This window comes from Microchirus variegatus (genome assembly GCF_963457635.1).
Source record: "Microchirus variegatus genome assembly, chromosome: 7".
Classification (NCBI taxonomy): Eukaryota; Metazoa; Chordata; class Actinopteri; order Pleuronectiformes; family Soleidae; genus Microchirus; species Microchirus variegatus.
The window spans coordinates 2,450,779-2,464,027 of record NC_139808.1 but is presented as its reverse complement, the minus strand read 5'-3'; the positions used below and the strand labels follow the sequence as shown (position 1 = coordinate 2,464,027).

At 41.1% G+C, this 13,249-nt stretch overlaps 1 protein-coding gene across 1 annotated transcript; it reads right to left on the bottom strand.

Annotated features, from left to right (window-relative positions):
• Window positions 1-6,743: 6,743 nt before the first annotated feature.
• Window positions 6,744-12,748, bottom strand: abhd14b (abhydrolase domain containing 14B). The gene is made up of 4 exons (XM_083892555.1): window positions 12,618-12,748; window positions 10,413-10,633; window positions 7,916-8,157; window positions 6,744-6,981 (listed from the first exon to the last, which is right to left on the bottom strand). The coding sequence occupies exons 2-4, from the start codon at window positions 10,630-10,632 to the stop codon at window positions 6,802-6,804; spliced, it is 642 nt and encodes a 213-aa protein (XP_083748681.1). The 5' UTR covers window position 10,633; window positions 12,618-12,748; the 3' UTR covers window positions 6,744-6,801.
• Window positions 12,749-13,249: the final 501 nt, after the last annotated feature.

Below are 13,249 nucleotides of genomic sequence, written 5' to 3'. Positions count from 1 at the left end.
TTTCATTTACCCCCACGTGTCCTCTCCCTTTAGCCTTCCCGAGCTCCTTTCCCCCCCCCGGTCCTGAAACCATCTGCCCCCCTTTCCGTGATGTAGTCATAGGTGATAACGGGACTTCCCATCACAGCAAGTCGGAAGCCCCCCCGAGTGCCACGCTACCCAGCTTTGCTTCCAGTTGTTGCCGCTTTAGTGACGACTGCCGGACCTCTGTGTCCTCAGCCAGTTAACCTTCATTTGCAGGAAGACACACCGGTTGGTGTCGTAAACCTTCTGGATCATCGGAGATAATTTTACGAAAAAGAAAACAAGCCCCTCTCCCCTACCTCCAAAACCACATTCCTACCATCCAGAGAGGAAAGAGAAAACAGGATGTGTCAAATGTCATCGTCACAGATGTCTGCCTCACACAAACTCGGAGCGTTGGAGGTCTTGTCTTGTCCATCTTTGCCTCTGTCGGTCAGACAGACGGTGGGACGTCCTCTCCTCCATCGTCCTCCGTCACTCACCTCTCTGAAAAGGGGCTGAAGAGCGTTCGACCACCGACAGCCGCTATAAAAGAAAACTTAACAGAAAAAAAAAAAAGAAGAACTTATCAAGTATACAAAATGTCAAGTATTAACTGCTGAAGTGATGATATAAGTATTCCAAACACACACAGTATATTAAGGTTTTCATTTGAATGGGAAGTTGTTAGCTGTTAAAAAAAAAAAACTAGTATCTGAATTCATTTATGCACTATATCTACTTGCCAAAATGAGATAGACTTTGATGTGGACTTATTTTTTATTGCCAAAAACCTTTTGATTTTTAAGATAAACCACGAGACGAGGAGAGAAAAATGGCCAGAAACTGAATGTTGGTTCCGTTTTCTGCAGCTCCAAATTACACATTCATGCATTTTTTTATAATTCTTATTGACTGAAGTGTTTCAACTAATATTTACTGTTTAATTCTATCTGGCTCACACACACACTAGTACTGTAGTGACAGCTGTAAAAAAAAATATGAATCAGCATTTGGTTTGGCGTCCCGTTGATTCCTCTTATGATCAATCAACCACTCCGACCTCTGGTTTAGACTGATGTTATAACAGAACCCCCCCCAACCCTCTCCCTGTGCTCTCTAACTTCAAAGCTCACCTCTACAAATCCTCCCCGAGGCTTCTCCACCAAACTAACACTTATCACAATTTGTGTGCGCTCTCTGCGTCTGTTCTCACAACAAAGATCTTTATCCTCGCGAGTAGTTCTGTTAGTGTCTTTTCCTGTTTCTGTTGGAAGCCTAAATTACCTTTTAGAGCGGCAACTAACGATTATTTTCGCAGTCGATTAATCGTCTGGTCCATAAAGTGTCAGAAAATGTGAAAAAACGTTGATCAGTGTTTGTCAAACCTGGAAATGATGTTCTCGAATGTCTTGTTTTGTCCACACAAACCAAAATGACGATTAATGATGTCTTTGTTATGCGTAGCAAAGAATGGAAGAAAATAGGTCAAACGTGAGCACAAAAATACTAATTTGTTCCCACAAAATAGGTAAAACGTGCGCACAAAATACTATTCAGTTCCCACGAAATACTAATCCGTTCCCACGAAATACTAATCCGTTCCCACGAAATACTAATTTGTTCCCACGAAATAGGCAAAACTTGTGCACAAAATAGTAATTTGTTCCCACGAAATGCTAATTGTTCCTACAAAATACTAATCCGTTCCCACGAAATACTAATTTGTTCCCACGAAATAGGCAAAACTTGTGCACAAAATAGTAAATTGTTCCCACGAAATGCTAATTGTTCCTACAAAATACTAATTCGTTCCCACGAAATACTAATCCGTTCCCAAGAAATACTAATTTGTTCCCACGAAATAGGCAAAACGTTTGCACAAAATACTAATTTGTTCCCACAAAATACTAATTTGTTCCCACGAAATAGGTAAACCGTGCGCACGAAATACTAATTTGTTTCCACGAAATGCTAATTTGTTCTTACAAAATACTAATTTGTTCTCACAAAATACTAATTTGTTCTCACAAATACTAATTTGTTCCCATGAAATACTTGTTCCTCCCGGATAATAGGCAAAACGTGGTGCACAAAATACTAATTCGTTCCAATGAAATAGGCAAAACGTGTGCAGGAAATACTAATTTGTACCCATGAAATATTCACATTTAAGAAGCTAAAACAATCAGAAATCTTGTTTTAATAATGAAAAAAAGCTTCAAACAGATTAATCGATTGTCAAAATAGTTGACAATCGACGAATAATCGATGAATTGCTTCAGCTCTGTTAACCTTTGACTGATGCTGTTCCAACTTCAAAGTCATTCGCTGCTGAGGGAACAGGGGGCTTATCAACAATATTCCGACTAAAAAGTGCAGCAGAGGCCACTTAAATATGGTGATCACGTCGTAATCCACCGCCGTTTTTATCGTTTTTGACCATGGTGATGTGTGAAGTCGTGTTTAGGAGCCTCGCTCTGTTTCATACGTGCCTTGATGCACTTTGTTTTTGGACTGCATCAGCTGTGTCGTAGAGCGACTGTATAGTACCTTTATAGAGCAGCCGTCTTTGAGGTTTGTAGAAATAGCTGAACACGGGGGGACGGTCACACTGACCGGCTCCGGCTTAATGTACTTGCCCTCTTTGGCTGTGGGGTTAGCTGTCACCGCTCAGAGCCACACCTGACTGCCATCATATGGAGTTACTATACCGTTCACCTTTACAGAGCCATTCATAGAGCAACGATACGCTATCAGTATACAGCGACTTAACTGGCCGTAGAGCGTTTTTTTTAGGGCCACTTGACTGCTATAGTTCTGCCTGAATCGTATGTGTTAGTGTACGTGTGGGTGTATGTATGTTTGTTTGCGTTGAACCCCCCCCCCCCCCCCCCCCCCCCGCCGCCGCCTGTAAAGAGGGAAAGTCCTTCACATGTATGAGCGTATGAGGGATGAAAGTTGTGATAGCATAGCTGGTTTTTCCTGTGTCTATATTGCAAAAGACAAACATTCAGTGTTGTTGGTGGGGGGGGGGGGGGGGGGAAGAAGAAGAAAAAAAAAGTGATTTTTAAAGCTCCCATAGACGGAAGTTACCGGAATTTGCGCTGTTTTTCGGTGTGTATCTGCGCCGTTAACTCGTTTATGAAGCCCTAAACAGTTCAGCCACTGCTGAGAGCGCTAGGTTTTATTGTATTCTCGGAAAAAGCCTGGAATTGTGACGTAAGGATCCTGTCGCTCCGGGCACTAGTCCGGGCACATCCGTTTGCGTGCAATTGAACCGCAGAAGAAGAAGAAGAACGTCCGTTGTGGAGGTCCGACTCCGGGTCAAAGGTCGTAAAAAGGGACTGCTATTTTTAAACATCGTTAAACCAATGTTTTGATAACGAGTAGCGGTGCGTCCACCGCTCCAGAGGGGGGAGCTGCGCTTCTGAGAGCTGACGTGATAATTACGTCACTTCCGGGTACCTGGCCAATTACAAGACAGTTGAGAAAGCTCTCGTCGGCTGGGCCAATCACAACACAGTTCTGTCTTCTGGGGGTGAGATTTCAGTCTGAAACAGCGCGACTGAAGAGAGCTTCAGTGAGGAGAGGTTTATATCGGCTCGTGTGCAGCAACTACGAGGTTTTTGACCATAAAAACAAGCTAACGTACGTAAGTAGACCTCCATAACTCACACATATGTGCGACAGGACCACTCTATGGGAGCTTTAATGCTTAAAATGACAACCTGTGAGAGCAGAGGTGTCTGAAAGAATGTGTCGTTCATCAGTGTTTTCTGTTTCAGATGCAACATAGTTAACAAAAGCCTCTCTAAATGCCTTAGTGTTACAAAGTATGGAGCTCTGATATGTCCCCCTCCCCCTCCTCCTCCTCCTCCTCCTCCTCCTCCTTCCTCATCCTCCCTCCTCGTTCACACACAGTTTTTCTCACACACACACACACAAGTAGATCCTCCGAAACACACTCTCACTCCTCTGGGTTTTCTCTGTGTTCTGCAGTTAAGTATAGTGAGCTCTAGTTTTGTATTTTCGCGTCTTGGAATGATTCGCTATATCGACCGATGCTTGTTTTCGATGATTCAGTGCTTGTTGAAAGCGGGTGGGAGTTTTTAAAAATGAAGAAAAGACTTTAAAAAAAACAACAAAAAAAAAAACATCCGACCTTCAATGTGCACACCCACCCCGAACCTCACTGTATTACTCAGGTGGGAAGATTCACACACACACATGATTTGAACTTTTAACTTGCACACACTCTGTACGGTTGTTGGTACTCTTTGATGTGACAAAAATGCTGGCACAGTTCACTGCGGCGCGGCTTTGAATGAATAAATCAGACGTTTAAAAAAAAAAAAAAAAAAAAATTCAAATAGAAGAATGAAAATGACTGTTAAAAAAATTAAAAAAACAATTGAAACATTTGTTTTTTCAAATTCACGTCACGTGACGCCGGATGCAGTTCGACTTTTCTGGCATCTGTTTGTCTCCGTTCCTGTGCCATTAATTCTGTCTGTATTTGCCCGATTTCCACTATCTGTAAATTAACGCTACACGTGCCTGTGGAAATGTAAACACCCCTCGTCCTCCAACCACTGCAACTCACTCTCTCTCCTCCTGGCTCTGTACGACGCATAACAGTCTCACACGTATACATGAATATGTGCACCTGCAACGAGACGTTTATGCACACAAACGTGAAGGTAAACGTAGTACCGACACACTTGTTCATCGCCCGCGCTAGAGACGTCGAGCACCAGGGCGGAAGTAAAGCGAGGATGTCACTTCCCTGGTGTGTGTGGTTATTTTTGTTTTGTTGTTTTGTGGTTTGTTGTACGGTAGGGGGTTAGGGCCACACACGGAAAAAAATATTTGAATTCTGACTTTATTCTCTGAAGTCTGACTTCTGAGAATAAAGTCAGACTTCAGAGTTTTAAATTCAGAATTCTGAGTTTTAAAGTCAAACTTCTCAGAATAAAGAAGTCAGAATTCTGAGAATAAAGCCAGAATTCAGAGTTTAAAGTCAGAATTCTGAGAATAAAGTAAGAACTCTGAGTTTTAAATTCAGAATTCTGAGTTTAAAGTCAAACGTATCAGAATAAAGAAGTCAGAATTCTGAGAATAAAGTCAGAAATTCTAATTTTTTAAAGTCATAATTCTGAGTTTTAAATTCATAATTCTGAGTTTTAAAGTCAAACTTCTCAGAATAAAGAAGTCAGAATTCTGAGAATTAAGTCAGAATTCTGAGATTTAGTCAGATTACTGAGTTTTAAATGCATAATTCTGAGTTTAAAATTCATAATTCTGAGTTTTAAATTCATAATTCTGAGTTTTAAAGTCAAACTTCTCAGAATAAAAAAGTCAGAATTCAGAGTTTAAAGTCAGAATTCTGAGATTTAGTCAGATTACTGAGTTTTAAATGCATAATTCTGAGTTTAAAATTCATAATTCTGAGTTTTAAATTCATAATTCTGAGTTTTAAAGTCAAACTTCTCAGAATAAAAAAGTCAGAATTCAGAGTTTAAAGTCAGAATTCTGAGATTTAGTCAGATTACTGAGTTTTAAATGCATAATTCTGAGTTTAAAATTCATAATTCTGAGTTTTAAAGCCAGAATTCTGAATTTAAAGTCAGACTTATGAGAATAAAGTCAGAATTCAGAGTTTTAATGGAAGAAATACTGAGTTTGAAGTCAGAATTCTGACTTTAAAAGGCAGAATTCTGAGTTTAAAGTCAGAATTCTTAGAAAAAAGTCAGAAATCTGAGTTTTTAAGTCTGAATTCTTAGAATAAAGTCTAGAAATTCTGAGTTCAAAGTCAGAACTCAAATATTTTTGTCCGGTGTGGCCCTAATCCTCTTTCGTACTTGTGAGTGGGCAGGATGTCAGAGGCAGGATGTCAGAGGCAGGCTACAGGGAGTGGGTCTCCACAGAGCAGCATGGGCCTGGAGGGCATTGGAGGAATCATGTGATGACGTCTGTTTGTGTCTGTGTGTGTGTGTGCGTGTGCGTGTGAATCCTGACAGAAGGGACATGATGTATGATTTCCGTGATTTGACAAATTAATTTTGCCACCCCAAAAAAAAAAAAAAGGTAAAATAACTAGAAAATTGGTCCAGCTTGGGGATGAAAGGGAGCGATGAGTTTAAACAGAATCCCCTCCTGACCCTCGCTGCATCTGTGTCGGTGCATCTCTGTGGGAAAGACACGTGTGTGTGTGTGTGTGTGTATGTGGTTCTGTAGTCTGTAGTCTGGTGATGTGACCATGTTTGAAATAAAATGTGGGGAAATAAAAAAAGAAAATAACATTTAGAGGAGGAGGAAAAAAATGAGTGAAATCAGTCCAATATTAAGTATTATAAAAAATGTTTGAAAAAAAAAATATAGGAATACAGTGCTGTTGATAAGTCTGAGATCTGAAGTTGAAACGTTTTTAATTTTTGGTTTGTTTTATTTTTTTCGTGTATGTATGCGAGTGTGAATGTGTGTGTGTGTGTGTGTGTGGAAGATTTCACTCCTTCTTTTCTGGGCACTGGTCCATGTCGCTCCATTCTTTTGTACAGATGAAACTTCTAGAGATAAAAAAAAAAAAAAAAAACGGAAGAAAAAAGAAAGAAAGAGGGCAAAATTTGTAAAATATTGTGTCTGTGACTCCTTGTAAGATATTTTCAAATTGTTTATTACAGAGAATCAGTTATTAAATAATGTTCATATTTTTCACTTCAACCTGTAGTGTGTGTGGTGTTTGATTGTTCGTGATCATGTGATCTGATTTTTTTTCCCGTGACTGTGGTGTCGACTTCAGAGCGTGTTCAGAAAGTCCGTGAGCGCTTTGTGCCAAGTGTCCGGGTCTTCCAGGTAACACGGATGACCCGCCCCTTTCATCACCGCCACGCTGTGATTGGCCAGGCTGCTCAGGTTCCGGAGCGACGCCTCGCCGAGCTGAGTGTCCTGGTCGCCGTAGACGACGAGCGATGGAACCTGCAGAAGACGTGAGGGGGAAGAAAAAAGGGATGTGGATGCTAATGTGAACAAAAGCTAAGCTAATATTAGCTTTTTGTTGTCGTTATACTAGATTTCTGGTATAACGACAACAAAAAGCTAATATTAGCTTAGCTCAGATTATGTCAGAACTGCTCGACTTGAACGGTTTTAAGAAAAAAGGGCGGGAAAATTATGGAATTATGTTTTGAAAGTTGCTAACGAATAAAGATGTCGAGCGCGTTGTTATTGTGGCTCATGCTGTACGAACAATGTGCTTAAAAAAGTTATCTGAGCCGGGGAAAACAAAAAAAAAACTTTATTATCAAGAAAATGAGATGCGAGTATTATTCACATATATACAAAATAAGAGCCGTGTCAAATTATTGAAGTATTACTGATGTGTTAATGTGTGTTAATATTTGAGATCTCGGTAGTTGAGTAGAAGTATATACAGTAAGATGGAGTTACTCAAGTACATGTACCTTAATATCGATGTTTTTATTCGCTTTTATTGACTGTATTTAACCATTTTACGATCACAATTCCACACGGTTGGTGTAGAGCACGTGTCAAACTCGAGGCCCGGGGGCCAGATGTGGCCCCGCGAGTGATTAATTGGTCTTAAAAATCTGTGTTAAAATAGGTCTGTGCTGCCTTAAGGCATGTGCGTTGACCATAAACTACGTTTCCCACAATGCAAGGAGATTGCGTTGGCCGCAAAGTGACGGCATCCCGCCGCTAGATCGCAGCGTATCGTCGTATACGCATCATGCGACGAGTGCCGTCGGGGAGTTGGACGAACGCCGTCTGCGAACGTGTAAAAAGTCGAGATATCTACGTAAAACACAGCCTCTTTTCAAAAATAAAGTCAAATAAATTTGACAAACTGTGATTAGAAGAATAAAAAAAAAAAGTGAGGATGTCCACAGACCTTTACGCTCTGGTACTGCTCTGCGGTGAATTTCTCGGTGCAGATGGGAGCCACAGGGACGTAGGCTCGTACCAGAGCCGGGTGCTGCATGAGGAAGGGGAGCGAGTACATCCCACTGAGGGACGGACTGATCAGAACCACCGGGCTCAGGCTCAGCTGCTCACACACTTCCTTCAGGAAACTGGCAGGAGCCAGTTCTCCCACCGCCACCGGAGCCTCGGCTGACTTAGACTGGCCGAGTCCTGTGGACACAACGAGACGGAGGTGTTAAGCCCAATTTATACTCCTGCGTAAAGTGCTCTGCGTCGACGCAGAGCCTGTCGAAGAGCCTCTGCGTCGTCTCCGACTGCACGAAATATTTTTTAAGTGTCCGTCACTCCGTCAAAGGGACAACGGAGACGGCAAGAGCTGCGATTGGTCCTCAGGACAGGCCGAGCTAACGCTGCTCTGTGCCGGCTCACAGTGAGCACCGAGCGTCCACAGAGGCGGAGCTGATCACCGCCGACGACGACGCTGCCAAACTATAAATACGTCATATCTTAACACACACAGCACAAGTTTAGACTCTAAATGGCCAATTTCTCGCCTCAAATTATCTTAAAACTGTGTTCCGTCACACAGAAAAGTGAGAAACGGCCGCTGTTTTCAACAACAACAGTCTTTCTCTCTCTTTCTTTCTCGGACGCCATTGCTCACTGTAGCCAGAAGCAGAACAACCTTGCGCAGCGACCCCTACTGATCAGGCGGGAAATTGCAGCGCATGTCCGTCACCACGACGCAGAAGTATAAAGGCTCGAGTCGTCTCCGTTGTGACGCAGACGGATAACGCATACGCAGTCGGAGAAGTATAATGTGGCCTTTAGAGGTGTGAGGGATCGATATAAATGTACTTTATAAAAACTTGCGTTAGAACTATGTAGAATTATAATAATCATAAATGGGGAGAATCATTCAGTGACTCGAAAACACTAGAGGACAACATTCAGTCCTAGTGATTTATTTGTTTTATTTATGCATCTTGCAGGTCCTCATTTACACCAAACAGCCAAAACATTAGAAATGGTAAGTGGTCCTAAGACAGCTTGTTTTTTGTTTATTCTTAATATTTATGATCTTATTTTGAAGTTGTTTTAACCTGTTTGATATTGTGGCTTTTTGGTGTATAATCATGTTATTTAACATTCCTGTTTTCCACTTTAAAGTGAACACATGGTTAAAATATGTATTTTTTATCTACAGTGCAATTTCAGTGTAATTTAGAGCTAGTTTAAGAGTTTAAAACATATTTTTACAGTCAATCGTGGCATAAAAACTATACAGTTATTAAGGTTTTTAAAGGTGAAGTAAGTAGTTTATAGTGCCATCTAGAGGAGAGGCTGCAATTTACAACAAAGAACTGCTTCTCTGTAATATACTATATATACTATACACAAGCTTGCATTTTCTAGGATATGATTATCTCTGTTCTTCTTAATATTCATATTAATAATAACATTTTCTCTTTATGTTTCAAGTTGTCGGACAAAACTGTACTGAATTAGTGATAAAAATCACCTTAAGTTTATGACATCTTCTCGTCTCTATATAGACTGTTATTCTGAGGCTTTTAATGTGTAAACACAAGCTCTGGCTGGTTTATACATATTCAACACAAGATGGCGCCCTCGTATACATATACGGTACATAAAAATGGTTATTCTACAGTTATTAAAACCACATTATTTTTTATTTCAAAAGGGATTATACACAAATATAAACCTACTGTGTATTTATATTACATTTTTGCCAACAAACCCCTCTCTAAAATGTTACACAGTGGACCTTAAAAATTGTCATTTCCACTCTAAAGGCCACATTATACTTCTCCGACTGCGTATGCGTTATCCGTCTGCGTCACCACGGAGACGCCTCGAGCCTTTATACTTCTGCGTCGTGGTGACGGACACGCGCTGCAATTTCCCGCCCGATCAGTAGGGGTCGCTGCGCAAGGTTGTTGTGCTTCTGGCTACATTGAGCAATGGCGTCCGAGAAAGAAAGAGAGAGAAAGACTGTTGTTGTTGAAACAGTGGCCGTTTGTCACTTTTCTGTGTCACGGAACGCAGTTTTAAGATAATTTGAGGCGAGAAATTGGCCATTTAGAGTCTAAACATGTGCTGTGTGTGTTAAGATATGACGTATTTATAGTTTGGCAGCAGCGTTTTGGGCGGGGATCAGCTCCGCGTCTGTGGACGCTCGGTGCTCACTGTGAGCCGGCACAGAGCAGCGTTATCTCGGCCTGTCCTGAGGACCAATCGCAGCTCTTGCCGTCTCCGTTGTCCCTTGACGGAGTGACGGACACTTAAAAAATATTTCGTGCAGTCAGAGACGACGTAGAGGCTCTTCGACAGGTTCTGCGTCGACGCAGAGTCTCTGCGTAACCTACGCAGAGCACTTTACGCAGAAGTATAAATTGGGCTTAAGTCTCCACCAGACACAAGTTTGTTTCTTCCAAACTCACCTGGCAGATCGATGGCGACGGCGCGGCAGCCAGCTTTAGCCAGAGTCTCCAGAGTTCCGATGCTGAGCCAGTTCTCTGACGAGAAACGGATGCCGTGAAGGAGCAACACCGACGTCCTGGCTTCCCCCGCGGCCGGTTCACTCTGTCTGTAGAAGAGCGACACTTTGCTGCTCCCCAGGACGAGCTCCACGCTGCCCTCTGTCATCTTCACAGCTGACATCCTGGAATGAACCAAAATACGCTGGAGTCACGAGTCGAGACGAGCAGAAATGTCAAAGTCGCGCAGGTTTATCTCAACAACAATATGACTTAACCTTGTGACCGAGAGGAGGGAAAACTAACTGTTCCAGCTTATTAAATATTATTCTTCGGTTGATATACTGCTGTGACCTGTTAGTTAAAGGTGCATTATGTGATCAATCTGAAGCAACTGGCTGTAAAATCCTCCTTAATACGTCACAGAGACTCAGGAATAATGTTCATATAACAAACTGAACTCATGTTTTGAAATCATGTTTTGGCATGTGGCGCGGCTGGCGCCACCTACCACCGTCTACCTATCATTCCAGTCAGTAGAGTCTCAGCTGCCGAGCAACCACGGGTTGCCAGTTACATCAGAAAAACAAAACCTACAAGACCTCGGTATTTTGAATTTGAGTGTAGTAACCGTTGTTGGCCACATTCTTACATATGGCGCTTTTAAACAAAACAAGTGTTTAAAAGTCCACTTGTACGATTAAAGGCCACATTATACTTCTCCGACTGCGTATGCGTTATCCGTCTGCGTCACCACGGAGACGCCTCGAGCCTTTATACTTCTGCGTCGTGGTGACGGACACGCGTTGCAATTTCCTGCCCGATCAGTAGGGGTCGCTGCGCAAGGTTGTTCTGCTTCAGGCTACAGTGAGCAATGGCGTCCGAGAAAGAAAGACTGTTGTTGTTGAAACAGTGGCCGTTTCTCACTTTTCTGTGTGACGGAACGCAGTTTTAAGATAATTTGAGGCGAGAAATTGTGCCATTTAGAGTCTAAACATGTGCTGTGTGTGTTAAGATATGACGTATTTATAGTTTGGCAGCGACCTTATCGGCGGGGATCAGCTCCGCCTCTGTGGACGCTCGGTGCTCACTGTGAGCCGGCACAGAGCAGCTTAGCTCGGCCTGTCCTGAGGACCAATCGCAGCTCTTGCCGTCTCCGTTGTCCCTTGACGGAGTGACGGACACTTAAAAAATATTTTGTGCAGTCGGAGACGACGCAGAGACTCTTCGACAGGTTCTGCGTCGACGCAGAGGACTTTACGCAGGAGTATAAATTGGGCTTAAGGCAGTCGTGCCCTGGGGACTGAATTTCTGTTGGACCACCACACATTATTGTATTATCATTCATTTTCTATACAGCACTGAATATAATTTCCCCTAAGGACACTCTTTGGGACACTGTCATGTACTTATTCTGTGGCTTGTCCTCATAGCAGAACCTTTTTTGGCTAAGTAAGTTATTCTTATCTCTACTTTATTACTTACTCTATATTAGAGTGTAATTCTTAACCACATTGTATTTTATTTTTTATTATCTTTACGTTTTTACTTATTTAACTTATTTTTAGTGTATTTTTTTAAACAATATTATTGTATTTTATTTTATTTTTTCTTTATGTTTTATTTCTTTTTTACTTATTAAGCCCTTGCACATTTCTGCACCTCTGTTGTAAATGTGTTATAAAGGAATAAATCATTCAATTCAAAATTCTAAAAAAGTAACTTTTACTCTGAGTACATTTTATATTATAAAGCTACTTTTTTTTTTTTTTTTTTTTACTTTAACTTGAGTACATTTTTACACCAGTACTTTTACTTGTAGTCAAGTAAAACTTTATAATTAAAAATATACTGGTACTTTTACTTGAGTGCAATACTTCAGTACTTCTTTTCCACCTCTGGTCACTTCCTTGTTTATTCACCACTCTTTAGTTTCTGTCCATTATGGCACCAGGATTTAATTAAACTAAACTTTTTGTGGAAAAAAATGTTTTTACTTGATGTTTATTTGTCCACCTTTATTATCGTTATGATCATTTGTATCAGTTTACAGACAGAAAACAACAACAACAACAACAGTCTGACTCTGACCAAAGTCCCCATGAAATCGCTGGGTTTTGTTTTTTTTATAACTTCTTTATCATTTTACCACTTAAATAATATTCTTACCTGACGGTTTAACAGACACAGATCAGTGATCGATGATCGATGATTAATCAGTGATCGATGATCGAACGTTAAGCTACAGTTGTGTAATAGTCTTTAAACTCTCAGCTGTAGTTTCACTTCATCATTCCCCGGAACAAAGAAGGAGGAAAAAAAACATAAAAACCGGGAGGAAAATTCTATACTGACACCTAGCGGTTATTTAGTGAACTGCATAAAAAAACTCTGAACTGGTGTTGTGTTGTTTATTTGTTGTTTTTAACGAATATTTTTGAGTTAAATCGATTGATTAAGTGCTTTGTTGTTGAAGAGGAAGATGATTTGATGATTTAAAAAAAAAAAGAAGCTTCATGAACATGTTCCACTGACTCTTCATTAATGATTGACGCTTGTATTGATCGCCTGTGTTTTGGGGATTAGGGCCTTTGTTTGAGTTAGTGCTCAGTGTGTGTGTGTGTGTGTGTGTGGTTGTGTTTTAGGTTCAGGATTGTGTGTTTTGTCTGTGTGTGTGTGTGTGTGTGGGATTTTCCACTTTCATCAGATCGAGCTGTGGTCAAACCTTTTAAAGGAATTTTAAGGAATATTTTTTTTAAAAAAGGATCTCAGTCAGTCTGTGGTGACAGTTGTTCACAGTT